The 26192-nt window shown below is 34.7% G+C and overlaps 1 protein-coding gene across 1 annotated transcript in view; it reads right to left on the bottom strand.

Moving 5' to 3' along the window:
- Window positions 1-26192, bottom strand: part of Sln (monocarboxylic acid transporter silnoon) — a 106362-nt gene that overhangs the window by 58305 nt on the left and 21865 nt on the right. The window contains exons 2-3 of the mRNA XM_089105586.1: window positions 4085-4307; window positions 3032-3175 (exon numbers count right to left, since the gene is read on the bottom strand). Coding sequence (XP_088961712.1) covers window positions 3032-3175; window positions 4085-4307 — 367 coding nt within the window. The remainder of the gene's footprint in view (window positions 1-3031; window positions 3176-4084; window positions 4308-26192) is intronic.

Genomic DNA, 26192 nt, shown 5'->3' with positions numbered 1-26192 from the left:
TAAATTAATTTCTGTTCGTTTTTTATTGACATAGTGTTTGTCATGGGAAAACAAACATTTTAGCCTATATCTTTTCAGTTTTATTCTAGAAGAATCCATGGTATGGGTTGCTATTTGTATGTCGGAGAAACTTTTTCAACAGTTTTTAATCCTGACACAAACAGTATTTAATATAAATTATACCTTCTGAAGTTGAACTGAAAAATAAACTTAATATCATTCCCAAAAGATTCTATCTATACTCTTTGGCAACCTGGATACACTTATACTCCTTTTATTTAAATTGTAAGAGCAGAAGTAGTAATAGTAGTATCCCCAAAAGCTTCAACTTAATACCCCGAGTCGTTCTCGATATATTGCTGAAGGGTCTTATTGGCAACCATTTAACACAATGCCTTTTGATTTATTTTTAAAGCAACATTTTGTTTTTAAGCATAATGGGCCAATTGCATAATTGTGGGGTGTTAAGGCGCCTAATATCCCCAAGAACATAGTTGCTGGACTGTTCTACTTTGTTGAACAAAATGACAGTCTAAAAATTTTAACTGGATTCTTTTGGGAAATGAATGGGCTTGGGAGAAGGGCTGCTTGCCCTCCAATCTCTTGTTACTCTTAAAAAGGGCACCAGACACTCGCGCTGTAATTGGACCGCAAGAGGGAGGACTTCCCCCTTCATGTATATCTAGCAAAAACATTTTAAACAAGTGAAAACATTTTGAATATATTTTGTTTTCAGTAAAGTGCGAAGTATGTTCTGGTCTTGAGGACGTATGGGGGTTGTCAGCCCTACTCATGTTAATTTCTGCTCGGTTTGAGTTTGACTCGGTTATTTATTATATGATTTAAATATACAAAATACGTTTAAAATGTTTTAACTTTTTAAACTTAAGTGAATTAAAAATTAATAAAACTTTAAGGAATATATATCAGTATATGTATACTAAAGTGACTATTCACAGCCATTTCTTTCAGTAAAATGCAAATTATGTTCTGGTCTTGAGAAAGTATGGGGGTTGTCAAAGACATAATTTACAGACATTTCAACTACACTGAACAAATTGACTACCTCAACATTTTGATTAGATGTATTTTGGGAATTCATGGGCGTGGGAAGGGGGCTTGTTGCCCTCCAATCACTTTGGCTAATAAAAAGGGTACTAGCCCTTTCAATTTTTAATCGAATGAGCCTTTTTCGAATTTTCTACGACAACAAATGGCCATCTCAAAATTTCTATCAGATGCATTACGGGAAAATACGAGGTTTAGAGTAATTTTGGCCCCAGGGCCAGAAGTTACTTTGCTCTGAGGGCTGTGGGGGGGGGGGAGGTTGTCATCCTTGTAATCCTCAAGGACATAATTTCCGGTCCTTTCTGAAAATTTGGATTCGATGTGTCTGGGGAAATTTTGGGCGCGGGAGGGGGGTTGGTTACCCTCCAATCGGTTTCAACTATTAAAAAGGGTATTGGCCCTTTCAATTTCCAATCGAGTGAGCTGTTTTCGAACTTTCTACAACAACAAATGACCATCTCAAAATTTATATTTGATGCATTTCGGTAACATACGAGGTGTGTGTATGGGAGGGGGGTATCCACCCTTCGATCACTCTGAATCTCAAAAAAGGCACTAAGAAGCCTCATTAGTAATCCAACGAGCCCCCTCCGAAGTTTATACGATCACCCTTTCTATATAAACCAAAAAAGCCCATGGGGCATAACTTACAACCCTTGCCCTGAGAGCTGTGGGGGGTTGTCATACTCAAAAACATAATTTCTGGATCTTTAAACTACTTTGAACAAAATGACTATCTCAAGATTTTGATTAAATGCGTTTGGAGAAATGGTTGGCGTGGGAAGGGGGTTAGTTGCCCTCCAATCACCTTCACTATCAAAAAGGGCACTAGCCCTTATAATCTCCAATCGAATGAGCCCTTTTCGAAGCTTCTATGACAACTCCTTCGATACGAAATGCCCTGGTCCAAACAAAAAATAAAATAAATAAATAAATAATACATTGTACCCACATTGCTCTTTACTTAGGCAGCGCTATGATATCTTCGCCTTTACGGTACTGCATGGCTCATTTTTCAGTATTCATTGTCATTTTCATTTGATTTGAGAAAATCGGCTCCAAATTCCCCCCCCCCCGGGATTTTGATGAAATTACGCCATTGCTCCCAGCAGAACTACTACTACTACTACTACTTCTTGTAGCAAGACCAGACGTTTTCCACCTCCCCTAGTATCTTAAATTTAGACGTCACGTAGGATTTCTTTAACGTTAGTTCCCTAGTAGGGCCACCAGTTTAAGGTAAGCTAATCTTCTTAGACTTCTAATATTTTCCCAAGCTAACCAAGCTAATCGTTTAACACTCCAGGTCAATCGTATAAATTATCCAATTTTCTTTGAACATTTCGCCCGACGTCATACTGTTAGTGGCATTAGTAGTTTCTAGTCAATATTTTCGTGCGTTGAATCACCGAAGATCCAATAGACATTCCGAAAAAAATTTCGAACCTCTTTGAAGTTTACGTCAATCTTCAAGAAGAAGCATCATATGCTGTGGTCTAAAGATCAGAAAATAATATTAGACTACTTGTAATTAAAAAATGTAACAGCTAAATCTCGTCTTGATTGACATCATTCCCCCTCCAAGCAGCAGGGCCGGCTTTGGTTGGACAGCCAATCACAGCCTTCGAAATTTTCGAACCTTCGACGTTCCAAAAATTATCCAACCCCAAAAATACTGCTGGTTGGGTGAATGATGTTGATCAGGACGAGGCTCTGTTCCTCAAAACCGAATAAATTTCTTTCAATAGTATACAATTTGACTTAAATCCAATTTCAAATTGAATTTTTCCAATATTGTCAACATTTGTCAATTTTAGCATTTTGTAAAATAATGTCAATTTTACAGAGACTTACGCTTTTTCTTAAAACGGACAGCCAAGTCGAAAATTAGTGTTAAGGTCTTGTAAATTTTCCATTTTCTTTGGTTAGATGTTTCGCATTACTAAAGTTGCAGTATGCTCACCTGAAATAACCCCAACTGTGACAAGTAGATGCTCAATTCTAGTTACGAAGCAACTCAAGATAAATCCAATGCAGCAAAGAACAGATCCGATAAACATAACCACCCTTTCGGAAAATCTCTCACAGAGCGCACCAGTTACAGGAGCTGAAATATAAAAAGATTAGGTCGAGCTGTAATCATTTCAGATAAAATTGAAGTTCATCTAGAAAAAAGATTAAACTATAGATATCTTATATAGATCATTTAAAAAAGGATAAAACGAAACTAAAACATATGTAGCAAAAGACAGATGGGACCTTTTCTTAACAGGGACGTACTCAGGGGACCATGGGGCCCCGTACTCCAAAATCTTTTTTTATATTTCTGGGGACTTCTTACGCCAACTGTCAATAATTTATTTTTTTATTATTGGTTCCGACTTTTTTTATTATTGGACCCTCTGCCCCGAAGAAATAAAATCTTGGGCATGCGCCGGTTTTTTATGTATGCTGTTATGTAGATTGTCAAAGACCATGTTTTGAATTAACTTAGATTCAGAGTTGAGTCATGACTTATATTGCGGAGGAGAGGGGGTGCAAAGAAACATGTTTTTGAGCCGCGCAGAACTGAAGGAGCACTCTTTTGTTTCCTGTTTTGAGGTTTTTTTTTTCATTTTTGGCACGTAGATTTTCTTTTAAGAATGTCTGACATCTGCAAAGGGGAAGCAGCTTCCATCCCTCTGGCTACGCCCAAGCTTTTTTATCTATGCACTTGAATTTATATGACGTTTTGTTCTTTATGTTTCCTTTATTATCGCGTCTTGTTATATTTAGCTTGTTATTTGTTTTTAATTTATATTTTCTTTTTCTTTTAATGAACTCTGATAAAACAAAATTAAGAGAGCTAAATTATATAATTCCAAAGTTGATATTCACAGCTATAGAAGGGATACAGATGAATTAGGATGGGAAATATTTTCTGTCTCGACGTTGAAATAATTTAAATATGGCACACGAGCTCGTTTTTTTAAAGAAATTTGTAATCTAGCTTGTAAGAGTGGAAATGGGTACTTACACATTGTGAGTGTGAATGTAGCTAAAATGGCTGGTATCCATGCTCCTAGTGTGATTGATGATCCTTCAAATAACACAAAAATTTCAAGCAACAGCACCCCAAATGACCTAATGAGTCCGGTAATCCAAAATTGTGCAAAAAACGCTCCGAAAACAATAAACCATCCATATCCTCCATCAGGTGGTACAAAACGTCGCCGTAACTCTTCACGTGTTGATGGCAACTATAACCAACAAGAGAAAATAACATAAGAATCCGATTCCTTACAAAAGATTTTCGTGAAAGATTTTGCAAACATCTTACTTTTTTACATAAGTAATGCAAAAATAAACAACAAATAAAAAAGATGTCATTTTCAGGTGGTATTTCTTTTTCTTTGGAAATCGCCCTTCTATATCAGTTACCTACAAGGGACTATATTTAAATGAAGTGAATTTAAACAACAGGCAAACTACATTATAATTAAGGTGTATTTTGTATAAGACAGGAAAGAGTTCAAGATTTCAGGAAGACATGGGCCTGAAGATGAGCCCTCCCCACTTGCCTTAGTATCTACTTCTGATGTTAAATCTTACAGTCCTTAAGAAAAATTAAAGCAGAATAGTATAAAATTCACACAGTAGGAAAATGACAATACAAATAACACTGGACCCATATTAGACAATAAAAAACCATAGTAAATGAAATAGTAAGCAAAATAAATTTTAGTTTTTAAAAATAGAATATAATCAAATTGTCTCATTTACTATATATTCAAACACGTGTGCCGTGACAGAATCCCCCCTTGTCTGTTTCTTCAGTCTCTCAGCTAAAGGACATAGTAGTTTGATTTATTATGTAAGGGAAGCAAATATAACAACAGGGGAGGGCAGGCCCTCAGCCTCTCCCCTCGTTCAACTTTAGAAAATCAAGTATATACAAAGAGCAGAAAATTTTTTAACATTTGAAAATAAGTATAACGGTTTTCAGCCAAAGAAACAGTCTCAATTTTAGTCCCTCTGCAAAATTTTGCATATTAGCTCTTCCCCTTCCATTTTGGAAAGCCTCTTCCGGGATTTTAAAGGGATTGTCTGGCACTTATGACCCTATTCAAGTAATTAAGACTGATCCTTGCCGTTTCTTTTGAATTCATGCCTGAGCACTAAGGCAAAAACCGAGAATGAGAGAGAAGGACGTGCCACTTTTATGAAATACCTTTCGTCAAAAAATTAAGATTTTCTTCTTGATGGTCGAAAAAAAGACTTCGTCCTAATAACTGTGTTGCAGGGGGTAGTGAAAACAGCCTTCTCGTGGCTTTTTATTATTTAAAAAGTAGAGTTGTGACAAAGAGGCAATCTTTAGCGTAAAGAGCGGGGCGTTCATGAGGGGACAGCAGTAGTATGTGCCCTTGGAAAATAGCAGGCGCTATATGCCATTGATAGGGAGTACGAAGTCCCTGAGCCCTGAGGCCAAGGTCACTGGGGAAAACCCAGAAATGTTTTTGTCAACAGAGACCTTGGGAAAAACCCTAGTTACATAACATGTTTTTGTGAACAATTTTGGGAGAAGTTAATTAGTTTGTCAACAGGGGGAAGATCTACTCATTTGACTGATTTTTCAACAGGATTTGGGGAAAAACTCCCTAACCTTGACAAAAACTCCTAATACAATGAGAAAGAGCTAGTTAGGGCCACAGTTCTGAGTTAAAGTTTGTTCAATAGTATTATTGTGAATGTTATTTATTTTTCGTTGGAACACTACATATATATATAATTTCACTATATTGAATACAAAGAGACACGCGAAAGAGAATAGCGATGAAGTGAAGAAAAGAGCGGCAAATGTTACAGTAGAAATAGCAACAGGGAGCAGATTATCTTTCGAGTGGGATGAAATGTTCAGTAGATATGTAATATCTCTCAGTTGATTCAAGATGAATGAACGGCTATATTTTGCAGCCAAAGTGATTTTAAAGAATGTATCTACCTTACCATCAGGCTTGAATGCAATTGTTTAGCATATAGAGAAAAATGGACTGAGTTATTTATTGAAAAAGCCATAATATTGTTTTATATATATATATAAATTTGTTGAATAAATATATTGATGATCATTTTCTTTTTTTTGTAGTAGCATTTTTGAGAGTTGTTTACTCTTTTGCAGAAGAACCAATAGGCTATGAGAGAGTATTTGAAACAGACTATTTTCTTTCTTCAATATTTGTTAGTTAGTATGTATTCAGCAGTGTAAACATCAACAGTAAAAAAAAATGAATGTATTTGAGAAAGAAACAATCATGCAGAACCTTGTCACTTTGGAAAAATGTTTAAATCTAAATGACCGGTTTAAGAAATTGTCGGTGCAGAGGAGAATCTTCAGTCAAAGAATGGTTGATGACATCATGAAACGGGACTCTCCAACCTTGGATTATTGTATGAGGCTTTTAAATCGTGATCCCAATGCATTGGTTCAATTTATTGACATACTGATTGAAATAAAACAAAATAGTATAATAGATTTGCTTTTGAACATTACATGGATTTCCAAAAAAAACAAAACAATAGGAACAGTTTGTATGAAAAATCTAAAACCTCACATTCCAATGAAGCGAATAGAACGGGAAATAAATCCTGCTCAAACATGTTTAAAATGTGACGTCACCTGTTTACTCCTCCTCCTCCTCCTCCTATTTTGTCTTTAGGAAATCTGAAGCGAGTACTCGAAGTAAAAGAAAGAAGAACACTCTTTCTAGGAGAGTAGTTAGTTTGTAATCTGCAGTCTGTGTGTCAATAGTGAAGAAAATGTACTACATATGTCCTCTATGTTTATATACATTGGGCAGTTGGTCTTCCTGTGAGAATTGCACTACTGTCAGTGAATATGTTGAAAAGTGTAGATTGTGCAATCCATGCAAACTTCACCGAGGATATGCCATTAAAGTTAAAGATTGTAATTCATACCTTGAAGAAGTTTGCGATTCTCATGTCAGAGGATTCCTATTTTCAAACTGTAACTCTGATAAATGTAATCAGTGGTAAACTACCTGTGCTGGTTTGATATAAAAAAATTTTGAACGATCATTTAATCTATTCTTGAAAGACTGATATCGTCATGAGTTTAGACTTTATCGGGTAGATAAATTTTGGCAATGCTTCCAGTGTCAAAATATGAAAAGAGTTTGCTTTCTATGACATCTTTGTGGAGATACTGGATATTATGATTATAAAACTACTTATTTTTATTTAGCAGCTACGGAGAGTGATTCTTCAGTTGAGAATTCTGTCTGTGACAATGCATCAAGAGCAAAAATTGAAACTCTTGAATTTTGAAATATAAGTTATAAGAGTATCATTGACTACACAAACAGATATAATAAAAGTGAAATTGAATTGTATTTTGGTAAATCCGATCCTAACTGTTTCTTACTTGATCAACACAAAGTGAATGTAAATGATCTATCACCTCTAGTTGTCGTCGACAATGATGATAATCTACATGTAGAAGAAGAAGAATAAATCTAAACAAAAAAAAATTTTTTTGTTATGTATATACATGTTTTATTAATAAACAAATTTACATACATTTTTAAAACACTTTACTCGTAGGGCACTAAAATCAATATTATACAATTCTGAGAGCATATTTTCCACTACAAAGTCGTTCAGACGTGGATTGTCTACGTAAATTTTGAGAAACTGCTTGTAAGTATAGCCACGACATATGAAAACGAAATATAATAGTGCATGAAAACCACGGCTTTTAGTTGATAGATCCTGCACTCTCTTCCGGTTTTGACTAATAGGTTTCCCGCTGCTTTCAATATAGGCTTTAATATGGAAACCATAAAATGTGAATCCGAGAGGATTGAAAAATTCAATAGTATTTACTGTTTGCAAGATGCACAACCAGTGTCCAGTATTTCTTATATTTCACGGACTGCTATTAACAATGATAATGGTATGAATACCACCTTTGGTTTGGTCAAGGAAATCCGAGGGTAGACAATAGGATATGTATTTGAAAAGGAATGGATCCAAGCTAAATACATCAATTATTTGATTTGTGTTCATAGTGCCAAGTCTAGTAGAACTCTACCATCGGGAGTGATATCCCAATAGGTTTCAAATTGACATAGCAATATTAACGTAATGCTTTCAGTCAAGGCATCGGCGAATGTGCACTCTAAACGTACACTCCCTGTTCTAAAAACAGTAAAATCCTGAGTGCCAGACAAGTCTAAAACAATTATATCATGGGTTTCTGAAAATATTGAACCAGTTATTCCATTTTCAAATAGTTTTGAATCATGATCCAGTTATTGCATTATCGATTCATTGAGAGTTCAATCGGATTTATTATCAAATGAAAAATTGAACAGAGGAACTCTCTTCACTTTGTACACAAGACTGGACAGACTAAAAAAATTGAAATTATAAGGGGAGGTGGTCCAGGACCCAACGGAGCTAGCACTCCTTACAAAGGCCAATGCGAGTTTCGAGGGGATTTCCCCACTGATAAATGACGAATCAGTATAATTCCGAGAACCTGTAGGAATGTGACGTTGATTGGTAACTGTTTGAGGAACGAGTAGTTTAATACTGTTACCGTTGGTTCTCAGTTTTTCCACTGCCAATGCAACAGAACTCATGACCTGTTGTTTTCGCACATGAAGTACTGCTGAAGTGAGATTGACCATTGCATCAGGTGCTCCAGCAATTATTTTTCTCAAAATGAAATTACCTGGAGCAAGTTGTAACTTTATGTCAATCTTGACGTTGGGTGGTAACCATTGGGAAATATCAAATTTTTCATGATTTAATTTACCAAACAAATGATACTCCTTGGTCACAGCTGTAGTCAGCTTACCATCAGTGTCAACATTTAATCTATATTCATAGCCCATTGCATGACCTCTCAATTCCTTGTATGATTTTGGTGTCATCAACATAAATTGTATATAGCTTGCATAGTTTGACAAATTATTGCTAGTGCTAACCAATGTTCCATTAATGTACACATTAATTTGTCTGAACAAGTTGTGTAGAATACAGTTTTCATAGGATAGACCATCAACAGCACTAGGAGTTTGATTGTCAGACTTTTTCTTCACCACAACATTTAAATCAATATATGTGGATGACAAATCAATGAAATAATCTTCATTGGAAAATATTTGAAAGTGTATATTTTCGGAGAGGGGTTGCTGAGGTTGAAATTGTTCATAGTAACCATGCTTGACACTGACATCAACATTTTCAGCATTGAATAGATTTAATGATGAAGTAATCGATGGTTGTGATTCTTTATGAGGGAGATAAGTCATCTTATGAGAAAAAATCTTGTTTTGATCTAACAATCTTTTTCTTCTTCTTTTTCTTGATGCTTTTTCTTTTCAAAATTGTTGTTGTTGATGATGGCTTACGCTTCTCACCTGGATGGAGACTGATGAGTGAATGACTACCACGCATCCTTTTTAAACCTTTACCATTTTGTTGAGATTTTAATTGTTCGCCAACAGCTCTTGCTGAAGATCTAAGATTTTCCTTAAGACTATCCTTGAAATCTTTACCTGCACTCCAGTCCTGTAGTGTTGAGCCAGTAAAATTTGTTGCAGCTGGAACAATATATTTCTTGGCAATGGGTAGTGCAGAACAAAATAGCCTAGCAAACCAACTACCAAGACCATAGCCAGACATTGTAGTACGTCCCTTGTAGTAGTCCAATCCATGACCTATTTGATGAGGACTCAGAGCAGCAGCATAACAATTAATGTCAGGACAGACAAATGGGATTCTTCTACTATTCATCTTGAATGACAGGTCGACATGTAATTACACATAAACCCTTTGTTAGAGCTAAGAGATCACTGAGTTCAGTTCTTAGTGTTAACTGACAGAGTTCCAAATATGAATTATTTACAGGAACATACTGGAGGTGTCTTATATTATAGTGATGTACATTATTTTCTGTACTTTTTCTTTCTAGAACACGTAAAAGGGGGACATTGGAATTACCAACTCTGGACGATTCCACAAACGAACTGTAGATGAATATACAACTGTTCGAGGAGAAGCTGGGTGCATAGTCTGCATAGATAACATGGTCACTACCACTGAAATTTTCTGTCTTAATAATATAGTTTTTAAAACCAATAAACTCACGTAAATTCTCATTGACGAAAATTCTTTCATTCTCAAATGGATTGGTAACATAAATTCTCCTTTGTTCTGTCGAGTAATTGAAAGTGAAACCCTCTTTTTTTCGACTTGCAATTTTTTTTTTGATAATTCGACACAGTTCTTGCATAATAATTTATTCCAAATAGGGGATGTTAGCAAGAGGGTACTCATTAGAGTCAAAAGTTGCCATTGTACCCTCATCGTCGAATTCAAACGGTCGTATTCTAATATCATACGTTATCTAATTTCTTAGAACATCATATATATTCTTGATAATACGATTAACGAGAGCCACTTTATATCTACCTTGAAATTTAATGGTAAGGTACAATTTAGTCTAAAAATCACTTCTTCTATTCAAATCATCATAGAGAGGATCGGAAATATTGGACATGAATGTCACACAGAAATCATGGGATACTGTGTAAGTCTTCAACACTTGTTAAAGAATCAAATTCAGAGTTGTACCCAAGCCAGCAAACCAACAACTGTTTCTCACCACCTCGCGTTCCAGTTTTTAATACTTTTTCTAATTTGAAAAATACCATCATCTTTAACTTTTTGCAATTCACAGTCAAAAAATCCCCCAAAAATCTCACCATCTGTGTTATCGCGTAGTGAATAGGTCACGGGGCTGGTCTCAATAGCTTTCGACGCTATAATAATTTCAGAAGACCGTAGGTCATTCTCTTTTTCAAAAATATTACTTGACCTATTGATTAGAACCCTATTACCCACAATCAATTTGGTTTTTATTCCATTTTTACCGTTAGAAGCATATTGATTGACAACTATGTCAAGTGTATTGCTATTATTGGTATGAATTTCAAAAGGACTAAGATTGGAAAAGGAACGATGAGGTCCTTGATTGTAAATTTGCATAATTTAATCCAAATCATGAATGAAGACAGTAGTGTTTTTGAGTGTACAATATCTAGAAATGAGAAGGCGAATGGCTTTAAACAATTGTTCAGCTAATGCAGCCTTGAGTAGACTGTGAATATAATATAACTGTGTATTAAATTTGAGTTGAACTTTACTCACATGTTAATTGCCAAATTCACTTGCTTGATATTTTTGTATTTTCTTATAGGAATCTTAATCAATTATTGTTTCTAGAGCAATTGTAATCTCATCTCCATGCTTAGATTTTAGTGGAATGGCATAGGAATAGCGACTAAAAATACTGATTGCAAATAGAATGTACTTGTATGCTTTATAGTTTCGGCATTGCCTTTCGTCCAATGTCATAAGATCAACTTGCATGATTTATTGAGGGTAGAATGCCTCTGTTTTCCTATATTGATTTGGGCGAAGTCTGCGATTTCGAGGAAGTGTGTAGCTAGGTTCATTTTGAAGATATTCTTTTGTTACAATCTGTTGAACATTGTGGATTTGAGCAAGTGTACTGGGAGCAATAAGACTCCCCATCTCACCAACATTTGCATTAATAAGGTTTGGAGTTTCATCCATTTTGCGTATAAATGTATATCGCCACCATTACCCTTTTGTATACTAACAGAGGTGCTGGCAGTTGTCGGGGAAAGGTGCTTTTTTCTACTGGCTAAAGTTGAATTATTGCTGCTGCTGCTTTTTTAATTGAATTTAGGTGTACTTGTTAGCTTTAGGGTCTTGAAATAATCTTTTTCAGAATCATCATCCTCCTCCTCATTCTTTTCATTATTTAATTATGCCAAATATTTTAAACTTCTTCTATTGATCACAAGTGCTTTGGAAAAATTCGATGTTTGGTTATATTTCAAAAGATTTGTGGCAATGGATTGAGTTTTCTTACAATTTGAGGCAAAATCAGTTATTAGATCAATGAGATTGTAAGTGTTGCTACCTCGAGTTATTTGATAATTTGTAGCATCAATTTTAATATCACTGCTTCCATTCAAATAGTTTAACAATCTTTTGCCCTGTTCCCGATAGGAAACTGGTAATAGATCTATTATTCTTGATATGTGGTCTTCTTCGAGTGGCAGTAGTGGTGTTGATTGTGTAATATTCGCCTCTTGTATCTTATCTGCAACATTCACAACACTAGTGGGTTTAATTTGATAGGGTTTCTGCTTGTCAACAAGATGAAGTTCCGTTTGAAAAATTAAAAGGTTCTAATCATCAGTTACGTTATTATCATTAAGGAAATCTGTGAGATTGCCCTCAAAAGTTTGCAGTGGAGATAGACCTTCATCAATTGCAGTCAATTTATAGGGTTTTGCCATTTTTTTATTTTTTTTTATTTTTTTTTATGCAATAGAGTTACGATTGAGACGGAGAAAGAAGAAGATTGCTAACAAGACCGGCAATAATTGGCAATAAAACTGTGAAAAAACCTTCCCCTGCCTGAACTAAATGTTTTCTTTTCTGTTTTTGACTGGTCTTTCTCTTGGACCTCGCACGAAAAATGAATTGATGTTGTCTAGTCTTCCTCTTAATAGCATCTGGTAGTTGAACATTGCCTGCAGTTAAATTTAAACACAGCTCGGAAATGAGTCTAATAAACTCTCGATCTATATTGTTCAATATGACTTTCTTTAGTCGAGGTTTTGAACTAGTCAAAACAGAGAACAAGTATCTATTGTAATGTCGCCTCTTTAATGTCATAGTTTCAACTACTATCTGTTTCCATTACTCAGCGGCGAATATACTGGTATCTCACGATCAAATATATTACTAATAACACGTAGTTCTTCAGGTGTGTTTTGATTAAGGTCAATTACAATGTACCCATATGGTTTACTTGTAGCCTGATTGTAAGCTGACAACAAAAATTTTGGTTGACCCGGATAAATTTGTTTGTTTAATGTTATGAGGGAACTTGAGTCACGAACAACTTTGTACACAATGTAATGAGTAGAGTTCAATGCAAGAGTTCGCATACATTTACTCTGATGAAAGAGATTGTGTAGAACAATGGTGACAGAAATTTTTTCATGATGAGAACGCAATGTGAACCATTGGATCTTTTTCTCAGACCATTGTTCTATTGATTCGGCTAAATAATCAATAATCAGCCAAGAATTTGGTTCAATTGATTTGAACACAACGTCCAATCCATTGATAAATTTGATTTGATGCTCAATAGTCTTTACTCTATCATACGATTGTTGCTAAACACTATGACAGTAGTATATATTTTTTATAGTAGTTTGATGGTCTCCTGCTGCCAACATTTCACCTCAATTCTGAATAATTTTCATCAAAAGTGATGTTTTCCCACTCATTGATGGCCCACAGAGAAAAGCTCTGAAAGGTGTTATAAACTGATACATAGCCTATGTGTATCTAACTCTATTCAATGAACAACAACAACTGAAGTAAAATCAAAGTGTTTACTATATTAAATAGTCGATACAAAAAAACAAAAAAACATTACAAATACAACAATTTTTTTTACATTGTACAATGAAAACTAGTAAATGTATGTACATATATATATATATAAAGAAATAAAAACTTTTAATAATACAACACTGGAAACAAAAATAAAAAATCTACTCTAAATCATTAAAAGCTGGTACCTGTAGCGCCCCCCCCCCAGCTGGCGGCCGGCCGGGCGGCCGAAGGCCCTCCCCCCCGGACGTGGGCCGCGAGGCCCCCCCTCAAGGTTTTAGGAATTTTTTTTAAATAAGTTTATTCACACCGAGACTTTCCCTATGATGAACACACTCGTCTCGGTCGGATGTTAAGTAGTGTCCAAGGGGAAGGGTACTTATGCCATCTCTACAAACATAAACTTTGTCAGAAATGTTACTCTAGGCAATCATTTCAACAATTACAATAAAATTTTTGTATTTTAACGAGCGAATTGCCAAGAGTTTTGCTCGTGGAATTGCATTTTCTACAATACAATTTCTATAGACGCCCATGTCAAAATTCTTTTCCACATAGTACGTGGGCAGTCCTTTGCAACGTTTTTTGATTTCCACGGTGTGTGTTAGTATACAGTACACGTTCGGACTTACAAACATACCCCGAGAAATCAAGACACTTCCTGTTTCTGATTTTAAAAATAAAAGTTGGTATTGAGCTTGATGTTTGACTAGTTCAGGACGGATTCCCCAATTTGAGCGTGTATAGTCCATTCTACAAACTAATGATTTCACCCTTAGTCAAATCGTCAGGTAGGTTTTCTATTTTGACTTTTCACAATGGAGAATTTGTATCCCCGTAGCAGACCTCTACTTGTTCCTTCCCCGGCCATTATACCCTAGCTACATTGTAGTAGAATTATGAGCTTTTTTGAAATTTCTAAGATGGCCCTGCCTGCTGCAATATTTTTGTTCAATACTATGTTTTTTTTTTCTATTCAATAGTACCATGTCTGGAGCAATGATTGTATAGGAAGTGTAATTGGGATCGGCAATAATTCGAGCACATTAGTCGGGATCGGTTACAACGTCACAACTACTTCTATTGCGAACCCTTTCACTCATTTTACCAAAGGCCGAATTTAAAATGAGTTTATAGATTTCTTTTTCGACCTTTGTTTTTGCTTCAGAACGTTTCTTGACAAAAGTGTCAACAAACGTTTTCAAATAAAATTTTGACTGAATTGGACGGTTCAGTGGATCGTTGTGGCTTTGAAACCATTGTTGCACATCCATTTCAATGCCAAGTGATGTACTACAATATTTTTTTTCGGCAGAAGATCGGCAGTAAGTTTTTGTTTTTAAGGTGACCAATGCTTTCTCTCGTCCTCCAACAAAGATCTATTGCGAGGACTCAAAGAGTCCCTAGACAAAGATCTATTAATGCATGGAAAAACAAACTCTTTTACCGTATCATGAAGTTCCACTGGTATCTTCCCATCAATTTCAAAAAACTATCCCACCGGTCCATTTTCCTCAACACTGGCAATGTTGGGGAAATTGGAGGCAGAAGGGTCATTGAACCACTTATAGTCACCGCAAGGTAGAGCATAATGAGACATAGCCGAAGGGTATAGGGAATTCATATCAAGGAAAACTGCATCCGACTTTTCTCCCGTCTTCTCTCCAGTTGGATCAGTTTCCAAGATACGATTCCCGTGGAAAACTTAGCCACCCCTCATTGATCTCTCGATAAACAAGTGTTGATCAATGTCGGTGATGAGTCCAATTTATTCCCGACTAATTCTAAGGAACAGGACCTTTACCATATTTAGACTGTAAAAATAATACCCTAGATCAAGATTGAAGTCAGTGTAGATATGTTCCGTATTTTTACATACAAAATCCAACACAGTTAGTAAATCACTCAACGTATACAATTTGCAGTAGTCAAGTCTATTTTTGAACCCTTTTTCTTCCCACACCTTAGTGGCAAACTTTTGATCATCAGGGGTGCTCTTATGATCATGCAGACTGTCGCAAAACTATTCAATTGAGGGAATTTTCTCCTCAGCACATCTCAACATCGACTTAAAATTATCATAAGTGTAAACACCTTTGGCCGTTAGCATATCATATAAAGAATTTGGAAATTTTTTTTTGAGAAGGGGGAAAGCGTTGCAGCAATCATCGTTTTTCTGTACTTGAATTAATTCACTCAAAGATTTAGGAAAAAAGCTGAAGGAATCTGAAAAGCGAATTTTATTCGCGTACTCAACGCCATCTTCAACAAATTTCCACATAAATTCCAAAACAAGCAATTTTTCCGATGACTTTGGTATGATTTTTAAGGAAAAGCTGTCTTCCACCCATGCATCATCTATAACTCCATTTCTTTGAAGTTTTGCAATTGCTGATAGCAAAAACTTCAGATTGTAGTTGGAATTGTGCATAGAAACCGGAAGAAAGAGCTGTTGTTTAATTTGTAAATTGCAATTTTTATGAGCCCACCCCCAAAAGCTACTTCTCCCTGTGGAATTAGCCTCAATAAAATGATTATGATCCTGGACAGTATCTTTTGGGGCAAGAGCAACCCTAAAAACCCAACAAATTGATCCTATTTCTAGAGCACATTCTTCCTCATCTGTTATTGACTTGTGATAATTGGTAAGGCGCAATCTTGATATTAACTTATTCGCTGTTTTGATTAGTGCTACAAGCGTTTTTTCCATGTTTCCCTCCTCTCCCATAGTCTCAAAAAACTCTACCAGTTTCATTTTGTTGTTGTTGTCTCGCTGAGCATGTGCATACGACACAGCTACAAGTTTATGTTCTTTGACTATATTTGGCTTTGATGAGTCAGATACATCCAGCAGTCTTGTTTCACAATTTAAAGCCGTCTTTTCACTCTATAATAAGGAATTTTTATAGTGTTTAAATTGTAAAGTGGCTTTATCTCCTGTCAACATTTCTACTCTTTGATTCCCGTGAATTTTGCAATATTTTATATGATCGTTGAATGTTTTCTCAGTTGTAAATGAGGATAGACACATGGGGCAGTAATGACATTCCCCTTTCTGAACATCTTGAGATAACAATTTACTAACTTCAGTAATGGGGAAAAAATTACCATATGAATTTATATCTTTGTCACGCTCATATATGATCCAAACCAAATTTTTTATAGTATCTACTGCCAGTGTCCTAACTGAATATAAGACTCCTTTTTTATTTGGTTTCTTCCCCCCATCCACAAATTCTGTATCGTATTGAAGAACCACTACCCCCAGCCCAAGATTTTCATTTTCTTTTTCAGACATAGTTATTTCTTTTAAAGAAACCGGATACTTGCCCTCCAAACAATCAAAATCTATTTTTGGGGAATTTCCTCCACCATTACGCGAAAATTCGTCTAGTTTCTTCATGCTAGTTTCCGCTGCAAGAGGTTTATGTGCAGCAACTAAAAATGCATATTTAAAACATTTCAAACCTGCGTCAAAATTTAAACCTTGAACTCCCCTTGTAGCCGTAAAATCTGGATGACATTTTATTCGTCGGTGTCCACCCACCCCTCTTAAAGTAAATTGTTTTTTAATTTACTGAGTTTCAGATCCAGATGCTCTATGAATAAAACCGTGGACCCACTACCCTTCTCATTAAATGTATCAAAAGTGGATATTAATTTATTGCCCCAATTGAATAAATTATCATCAAAATTATTTAAACCAGGGTAAAATGTCTTATTCCGGGTTGAAAAATAAAAATGAAAAATATCACCTGACTGTCCTTTTTGTAAATATACTTTTTGACTAATTGAAGCTTTAATATCATCTCTTCCGCCCCAGTTCTGGATTTGACTCTCAATAAGTGCTCGAATTTTGTCAATGTAACTATGGAGAGTTTCAACAGGGTCCACTAAAATAATACCTCCATCTGTTAAAATCTCCTCGGGGGGATTAAAAACTACCCTGTGTGTTTCAATTTGACCTAGAGTAGATTCTAACAGACAAAATTCACGTAATACAGTTTCTGGGGGCGTGACAGTGTTTTCAAACCCTGCACCATTTTGCTTAGGGATCATATCACTGATAGTATTTACATTGCTCCCAGAAACATAACTATCAATGATTTCCACAAGCTTATTAAGCTCTCCCATATTAAACTGAAAATCAGGGGGAATATTTTGCGACATACCTCCACTAATATCCTGTGAAATGGGATATTTCTCTTGAATCCCTTCTAATTACGAACCAAGAAAGGTAGTCCATTTTATTACATTCCCCTGAAACTAAAATAAATAAATTTAGTTTTTTTTCCCTTTGCTGGATGTCTCTTCAAATACACATACACATACACACACACACACACACACACTATACAATTGTAATTGAGAGAGAGAGAGAGAGAGAGAGAGAGAGAGAGAGAGAGAGAGAGAGAGAGAGAGAGAGAGCGAGAGGATAAAATTAAATCTTTCTCACACTCGATTTTTTTTTATATAGATGTTGGGGGAGGGCCCAACACGCACACTCCCCAATTTTTTTTTTTTGATACAATTTGTACTAATCTCATTTAAGCAACAAAATTGTGATAAGAGGCTTATGTTTTCGTTAGAAGAGCTAATCGTAGCTTGTGGAGAGTCCATGTTTGTTGTCATCTGAGGACTAGGGATGGTCTCAATCAGCCTCAATAAACTGTTTATAACACAAGGGTCAACATGTCCTGGTGATTGATTCTCTTCATTTCCCTTACGATTGATTGCACGTGGAATCTCTTTTAGCTCAACAATTCTTATCTTTTTTGGTTTTTTTGGTCGCCTCTTCTTGGTATTTATCTAGAAAATAATAGCAAAATCAAATTATTTGCTACAAATATACTAATGTCTTTTTAATCCTGAGAAAAAAAAACAGTCTCATTTTTGAATTTCTAAGTCATGGAATGCTAACAAACAATTGTTTTTTGTAGCTTTTTTTTGTACAAGAATGGAGGGAGGTCTTATCATACACAAACATATATTTATTAAGTTCCCCTAATATTATTATTATATTTTTTACTAACCCTATTAAAAAAGAAAACGTATAATAAGAGGCTTGTGTTCAAACACGCACATGAAAGAGAGGATAAATTAAATTTCTCTTACGTTTTTGATAGAAGAGCTGATTGCCTCTTGTGAAGAGTCCACCTTTGTTATCGGGAGTTCTTCTGCTATTCTGGGAATAGGGATGGTCTCAATCAGCCTCAATAAACTGTCTATAACACAAGGATCAACTTGTCCTGGTGATTGATTCTCTTCATTTTCCTTACGATTGATTGCACGAGGAATCTCTTTCAGTTCAATAATTCTTTTCTTTTTGGCATCGGTCTAGAAAAAAAATAAAGCAAAATCAAATATAGTCTTTTCAATCTTGAGAAAAAAAAACAGTCTCAGTTTTAATTTCTAGAGACTTGTGTTCAAACATACACAAGAAAGAGAGAGAGAGATGGATAAAGAATTCTTGAAGAAAATATTTGCATAAGTAAAGAAAACAGTCCCCTATGGACCTCGTGGATCCTCACTACTTTTCCTTATTTGTTTTACATTTTTGTGGACCTGAGGCTGAGCTATTATAGCAGAGTAGGACACAAAGCTAAGAAAAAATTATTTTTTTTCTCTTCGAAATAAAGAAGTCCATTTTAAATCTACATGGTTCTAATATATATATATATATATATATATATATATATATATATATATATATATATATATATATATATATATATATATATATATATATATATATATATATATATATATATATATATATATATATATATATATATATATATATATATATATATATATATATATATATATATATATATATATATATATATATATAGTCTTTTCAATCCTGGGAAAAAAAGTCTCAGTTTTAATTTCTAGAGGCTTGTTTTAAAACATACACAAGAAAGAAAGAGAGAGGATAAAGAAATCTTGAAGAAAATATTTGCATAAGTAAAGAAAACAGCTCCCTATGGGCCTCGTGGACCCTCACTACTTTTCCTTATTTATTTTACATTTTTGTGGGCTTGAAGCTGAGTTATTATAGCAGAGTAGGACACAAAGCTAAAAACATATTTTTCTTGTCTCTTCGAAATAAAGAAGTTCATTTTAAATCTACATAGTTATAATTTAGAGTTTGGCTCCATGTTATTTAAATGAAGTTAAAAAAAAGCCCCCTCCCTCCCTCCTACTATAGTGTTGCACAAGACTCAGGTACATGTAATAGTCTTTAGGGACTAGTAGTTCCAATAGTTTGCCCCCCCCCCCTCATTCATTTGCCTTAAGTTTTAACTCAAATGACTATAATTCTATTTCTAATATTAAACTCAATAAAATAAAATTACTACTTTTCTTAAAATAAATACTTGATTATTTCTATTCAATCTTTCCCTCTCCTTGTCTTAAAAAAAATATCATTTCTTTTCAATAGTGTTAATTACGCCATCTTACATTGGTCTCAAGTAACCCTTTGAAAGCCCATAGTCTTTAAAACGTATTACATACGTCTTGATGCTTCAAGCCGCTAAATTTCTCGAGATATGCCGTTTAGTATTATGCAAAATGTTGGCATGTTGAAATGGAATTTTATTGAAGGAATATTTCCTAAAAAGTGAAAACGTGAAATACGATTTGATTGTTCATTTTATTATATACTTGGAAAAATTTATTACGAAAATGGTAAGAAGTACACATATATATATATATATATATTAGTTCATAAATTATAATGCCTCACTAGATATTTACATGATAATCAATAGCTATGAAATTTATAAATTATATATTTTAGTATGACTATCTCTCTTCCACTTCTATTCACTAAGAATACTAAAAAAAAAAAAAAATTTAAACTTACTCTCTCCACAGAATCACTAAAATCCAAATTTCTTTTCTCAGACATAACTTATCACTTATCTATTCTGCACCAGTCGAGTATTGTCAAACTAATGATAATATTATCAATGATTTCTTACCTTATATGTACATTTCAGAAGGTCATGGGTTTTCCTCCAAAGTCCCAATTTCATCCAATCACAAGGCTATGGGGTTTTCCCCCAAATCCTGTTGACAAATCAGTTAAGTAACTAGGTTTTCCCCCTGTTGAGAAACTAATTAAATTTTCCCAAAATTGTTCACAAAAACATGTTATGTAACTAGGGTTTTTCCCAAGGCCTCTGTTGACAAAAACATTTCTGGGTTTTCCCCAGTGACCTTGACCTCAGGGCTCAGGGACTACGTACTTCTTTCAATGGCATATAGCGCCTACTATTTTCCAAGGGCACATACTACTGACAGCCCCTTTCATATATGGAATAATTTCTGTTCGTTTTAAGTTTTAATATTGATCCTTACTTACAGTTGAAAAAACTAGTTTTTTAATTTAATTTCTGATCATTTTTAAGTAATGCCTGGAAATCTGGCTACTCTTCCACTGAAAAATCCCCCCCTGGACAATTACCCTTAACATCTTCATGCGTAAAATTGAGCAGGCAATGAGAAAGCAAGACATAAGAAGAATTTCGTATAGGAATTCTGGCAAATTCCTCCAGTGTAAAATTTCCCCTGAAAAATTCCCTGGAAACTTCCCTCCCCATAAGAAATTAACCCCGAGGAAAATACCAGCAGTAGAACCCCCCCCCCCTCCCCGAAAATGTATGCATACTTCCCAATAACAAATACTATATCTAAGCAATAGGCAAATTTTGTAACTTAAATACCTTTCCCCAGGGGCTGTGGGGGTCCTGATACCTTCAAAGGCATACTTATTTAACCTTTCGACTATGCAAAACAAAATAGCTATCTTAAAATTTTGATCGGACGATTATGAGAAAAAAGGGGCGTGGTGGAGGGCCTGGTTGCCCTCCAATTTTCCATCATTTAAAGAGGGTGCTAGAACTTTTAATTTCCGTTCAAATTAGCTCTTTTACAATATGCTAGGACCCCTGGGTCAATACGATTACCCCTGGGGAAAACAAACTAATTGACACGCATCCGTGATATTTCTTCTGGCAAAAAATACAAAATTCCACGTTTTTTTAGATAGGCGCTTGAAACTTCTATAGTACGGTTCTCTGATACACTGAATTTGATGGTTGGATTTTCACAAAAATTCTATGACTTTTAGGGGTTTCCTCCTTTATTCTAAAACCAGGCAAATTTTCTCAGGCTCGTAACCTTTCATGGGTAAGATTAAACTTAATGAAACTTATATATTTGAAATTAGCATAAAATTCCGATCCTTTCGATATATCTATTGGCATCAAATTCCGTTTTTTAGAGTTTCAGTTACTATTGAGCTGGGTCGCTCCTAACTACAGTTCGTTACCACGAACTGTTTGATTGGGAATCAATATTTTTGTGTATTGACGAGTATTTCATCGAATTTTTAAAGAACTAGGTCTATAAGACATGAAAATTGTTGAACTTTTTAGGCAAATTCCATAAGGTTTTAAAAAGAAAAAAATAAGAAAGATAAAATTCGCCCTTCAAGCTTAATTGACCAGATATTAGACTTCTACCACCTGTTTCATAGATTAAGGTTATTCCAAGGAGAAAAATGAAATAACTGTCATATTACTACTATCACTACTGTCGTACTATTACTACTAACACTAACAATTGGCTACAGCAGCAATCCGCCTGAAGTCAGAGCAGTTGCGCACGCTCTTCCTTCACCAAAATATATAAAAAGTTTCACTCCTTAATTCCTCCATCTATTACTGACCTCTTCCTACCCCATTCGGGGACAGATAAATAGAGGGGGCGACCCGCTTTCGTTTGGCCTGAGTTAAACGACCCAAAAGCACAATCTTTGGCAATATCTCATCCTTCATCCGTGAAACTTGGCCTAGCTATCCTAATCTTTTTTTCATTACACCCCTAGAAAGTGGGGTTGAACAATATTTTTCGTACAGGTTAGCGTCTGGCTCACGGGCAGTCAGACGAGTACCTGATATAATCCTTAGACAATTCCTTTAAATTTTTCTTTTTTTAACAATTCTTTTTTCTTTTTTTCTTCTTTCTTTTTTTTATTTCATTTTTAATTTTTCTTTCTTTTTAATTTTTCTTTTTTTAACTCAATTTTTCAAAGCAAACACTTTTCAAAACCATGCTTGACCATGTCAAGAACGTTGCTTCCAAAATTCTAATTTCAGTTTTTAGACTTACTATTCACGGAGATTTCTTTCAAATGTAAAAACACTCAGCACCTTGGGCGTTCGTCTTTTCAAATCTTCACTCGATCACCCATCAAAGCTATCCAGTTTATCGATTTTCTGGTTACCAACCATCACTTCTTCTCTTTCATTTATAAGCAACTGAGTTTTCTTAACATTAATATCAAGAAAATATTCTCTTACCTCACAGGGAGGTCGGGAATTAGGATAGTAGGGAGATTGTGGTATGGTTGTGAAATCATGTTGAAGAAGTCGAGTTTGTTGTTTGGCTTTTTTAGTTTGTTTTTACTTATATTCTTTTTATTAGTTATTATTGTATGAGAGTTGATGAAATTGGTTAGCATCTTATGCTGCACGCTAGCATAAATGTTAGTTTTCTCATAAGTTTGGCGTTTGTATTTTGTAAAAATGTTTTTATATTTTTGAATAAAAAAAACCAAACCTAAACCTAATGTTCAAATCTATTCTTGCACCATGGACTCTCAAAACCTCCAAAATTCACTCACTTTGCTTAAAAAGTGTGCTTAACGTTCCATTGGTATATTTTTGTGACGTAAATCGTTTATGACGTCATCATTTTCTTAGCCAATCACATCACTCCTTAAGGGTGTGACAGAAACGGAAACCAAATAAATTCGTCTTTTGTAACTGTCGTCGTTTTTACCTTTTGATGGTATGTCAAATTTTGAGCAAGTAAAAATAACGCAAAATCAAACTGATTGTTTTGTTTGAATGTTTAATGTTTTTATATTTATTATATAAAATACATAATAAAATATTACTTGCACATTTAAAATATATAATTTTTGAACACAAATTCTACATTCGTATGTCAGTTTTATATATTTGTATAAAAACATTGTACCTGTATTATTATGTTAAATTATATTATTTAATATAGTAAGTAAATTAAAAGACAGAAAAGTTGTTGTTAAGTCAAAACATGTTTTTTCGGTAATTCCTCAATATATTCAGGCAACAGCAATTTGCTCTTCTGCCCCCACAAATAGTTACATACTCGACGGACTGCAAATATACACTGCAAATATATATATATATATATATATATATATATATATATATATATATATATATATATATATATATATATATATATATATATATATATATATATATATATATATATATATATATATATATATATTTTAAGCTATATATTTTAAATGTAGATAGGCAATTATAAACATATGCTAAGGACTAGAGTCGGAGTCCCAGGACGTGATGCAGTTTTTAATCATATTTGTATGATTTGTATATAAGGCGTCTTTTAGTATTGCAATCTTCTCCACAAATTATGTTGTTTTTTTTTCACTGTAGTACATTCTGAAGAAATTAAGCTGGTTTACACTGTTTATTATCACTTAGAAAATAAGAAGTGGTCTAAAAATCAGCTTATATATTTTTTTTGGAATAATAATGAAAACACTCTTAGACTAAGGATTGACTTGAGACTTGGAGCATGGTATTGCTGGATTTTAAGTTTCTTTTATGTGATGTGCTATCCTTAAATACCTTTTGGAAAAAACGTAGGACAATATGGAAAAAACTTAGTACAACAAAACAACTTGGCAAATTCACAGCCATTAAAAAAGTTTTTATTCTTTTTCTACTGAGGACTGTTCTTCAGAACTTTCGGTCGAAATATTTGCAACTTTTTTGTTTTTATTGGTTATGCAGTTTTTTTTGTTATTCCTATGTTTTGCTTATTGCCGGACTATCTGTAAGTATGTATTTAGGAAACTGAAGCTATTGAACATGTCAGACTTTCATTCAATTGACCATGATACATGCAATAATTAATGCCCGTCTTTTATTTGTATCGGATTAACAACGGTTGTTGACTACTAAGGTCCTGCGTCAGCCCTGCAGTCTGGGTTGCCACCTGGTGAGATAAATCACTAGATTTTAGTGATATTTTGGTTGATTTAGCGATTTTCTTCAACAATCTAGTGATTTATGTGCTGATTTAGTGATAATTTTGTTTAGGTAATACAAAAAATCGCTAGATATAGTGATAAATCTCTAAGGGTGTCAACATTGCCTGCAGTATGTTGCTACAGCCCTGCTCGATCCCTTACTACCAAGCTGAGGTTAAACCCGCTGTGCTACCACAGGACAGTTAATGACTGAGTCCAATTGCTTTCCTTTTTTAAATGTTCTGCCTTTCTTTCGACTATCTTTGATTGTTCAAAAAAGGAAAAAAAGTACAGCTAGAACAAAATCGAGGACTCATAAAAAATCGAAATTACTATAAACCTTTGACTACTTTAAAACGTGATGTTACCTAAAACCATAAACAAGCAAAAGTTATCTTTTGATTGATTTTCAGACTCAGAGATGAAAAAAGAATTTAGCAGTCATTTTAAACTGATAAGAAAGACTAGCTTAAACAGATGCAAACGCTATTAAAATTTTCTGAGAATGGCGAATCTTCGATATTGATTAAATAAAAAAAACAGGCTTTTTCAACTGAAAGTAAGGAACAGCTTTAAAGCTTAAAACGAATAGAAAATATTCCGTATATGAAGGGGGCTAACCCTTCTTCAACCTTTGCTCTTTACGCTAAAAGTCTCAAAGTTCTTTAGAAAAACTTCTCACTCAAATTCAACGTATTTGAGCAGTCTTTCTCAAATAATTGTTACAAAAAGTCAAACCTTAGCGCAAAGAGCGAGGGTCAAGAAAGGGGTAGCACCCTTCAATAACAGAATCATTTCTGTTTGTTTTAAGTTTTAATTTTGCTCAATACTTTTAGTTTAAAAAACTTTTCTTTTAAAATTTAATTTCTGACCACTTTTCAAATCATGCCAGGAAACCCCCATCCCTCACCCCGTGTAAAAATTCCCTAGAAAATTCCCCCGCCCCCACGGCAAGTCCCGTTCCCTGCATAAAATTCCCCCCTACCCCAAAAAATTCGTGGTCTACATTTCCCAATAACAAATACTATATTTGAACAGCCGGTAGCAGCGTAACTTAGAGCCCTTTTTCCAGGGGCTATGTGGGATCTTGTCATCCCCAGTGCATAGTAACTGGACATTTCAACTATGCTAAATGGAATGGCTATCTACAAAATTTTGATCATATGTCTTCTTGGGAAAGGGGCGTAGGAGGGGGGCTAGTTGTCCTCCATTCCTTTTGGAGACTTAAAGGGCAAATCTCGAGCTTTGGGTGTATGAACAGAAGCGTGTGGGTGTAACTGAACTTTCGTGTGACTGAACGCCGTGAATTGAACTCATGTAGCAGAACACTTGTGCATTTGACCCCAGGTGTAACTGAATCCCCTTGTAATTTAATTCCCGTACAGCTGAATCCCCCTGCAACTGAAAACCATTCAACTAAATTTTACACCTCAATTTTATTTAACTGAACCCCCATGCAACCAACCCCTCGTGCAAATGA

Source organism: Artemia sp. Qi Xiang Cuo, chromosome 19 (assembly GCF_049724085.1).
Source record: "Artemia sp. Qi Xiang Cuo chromosome 19, ASM4972408v1, whole genome shotgun sequence".
Taxonomy (NCBI): Eukaryota; Metazoa; Arthropoda; class Branchiopoda; order Anostraca; family Artemiidae; genus Artemia; species Artemia sp. Qi Xiang Cuo.
Note: the sequence above shows the minus strand (reverse complement) of the source record. Positions and strands in the feature narration are given on the sequence as shown.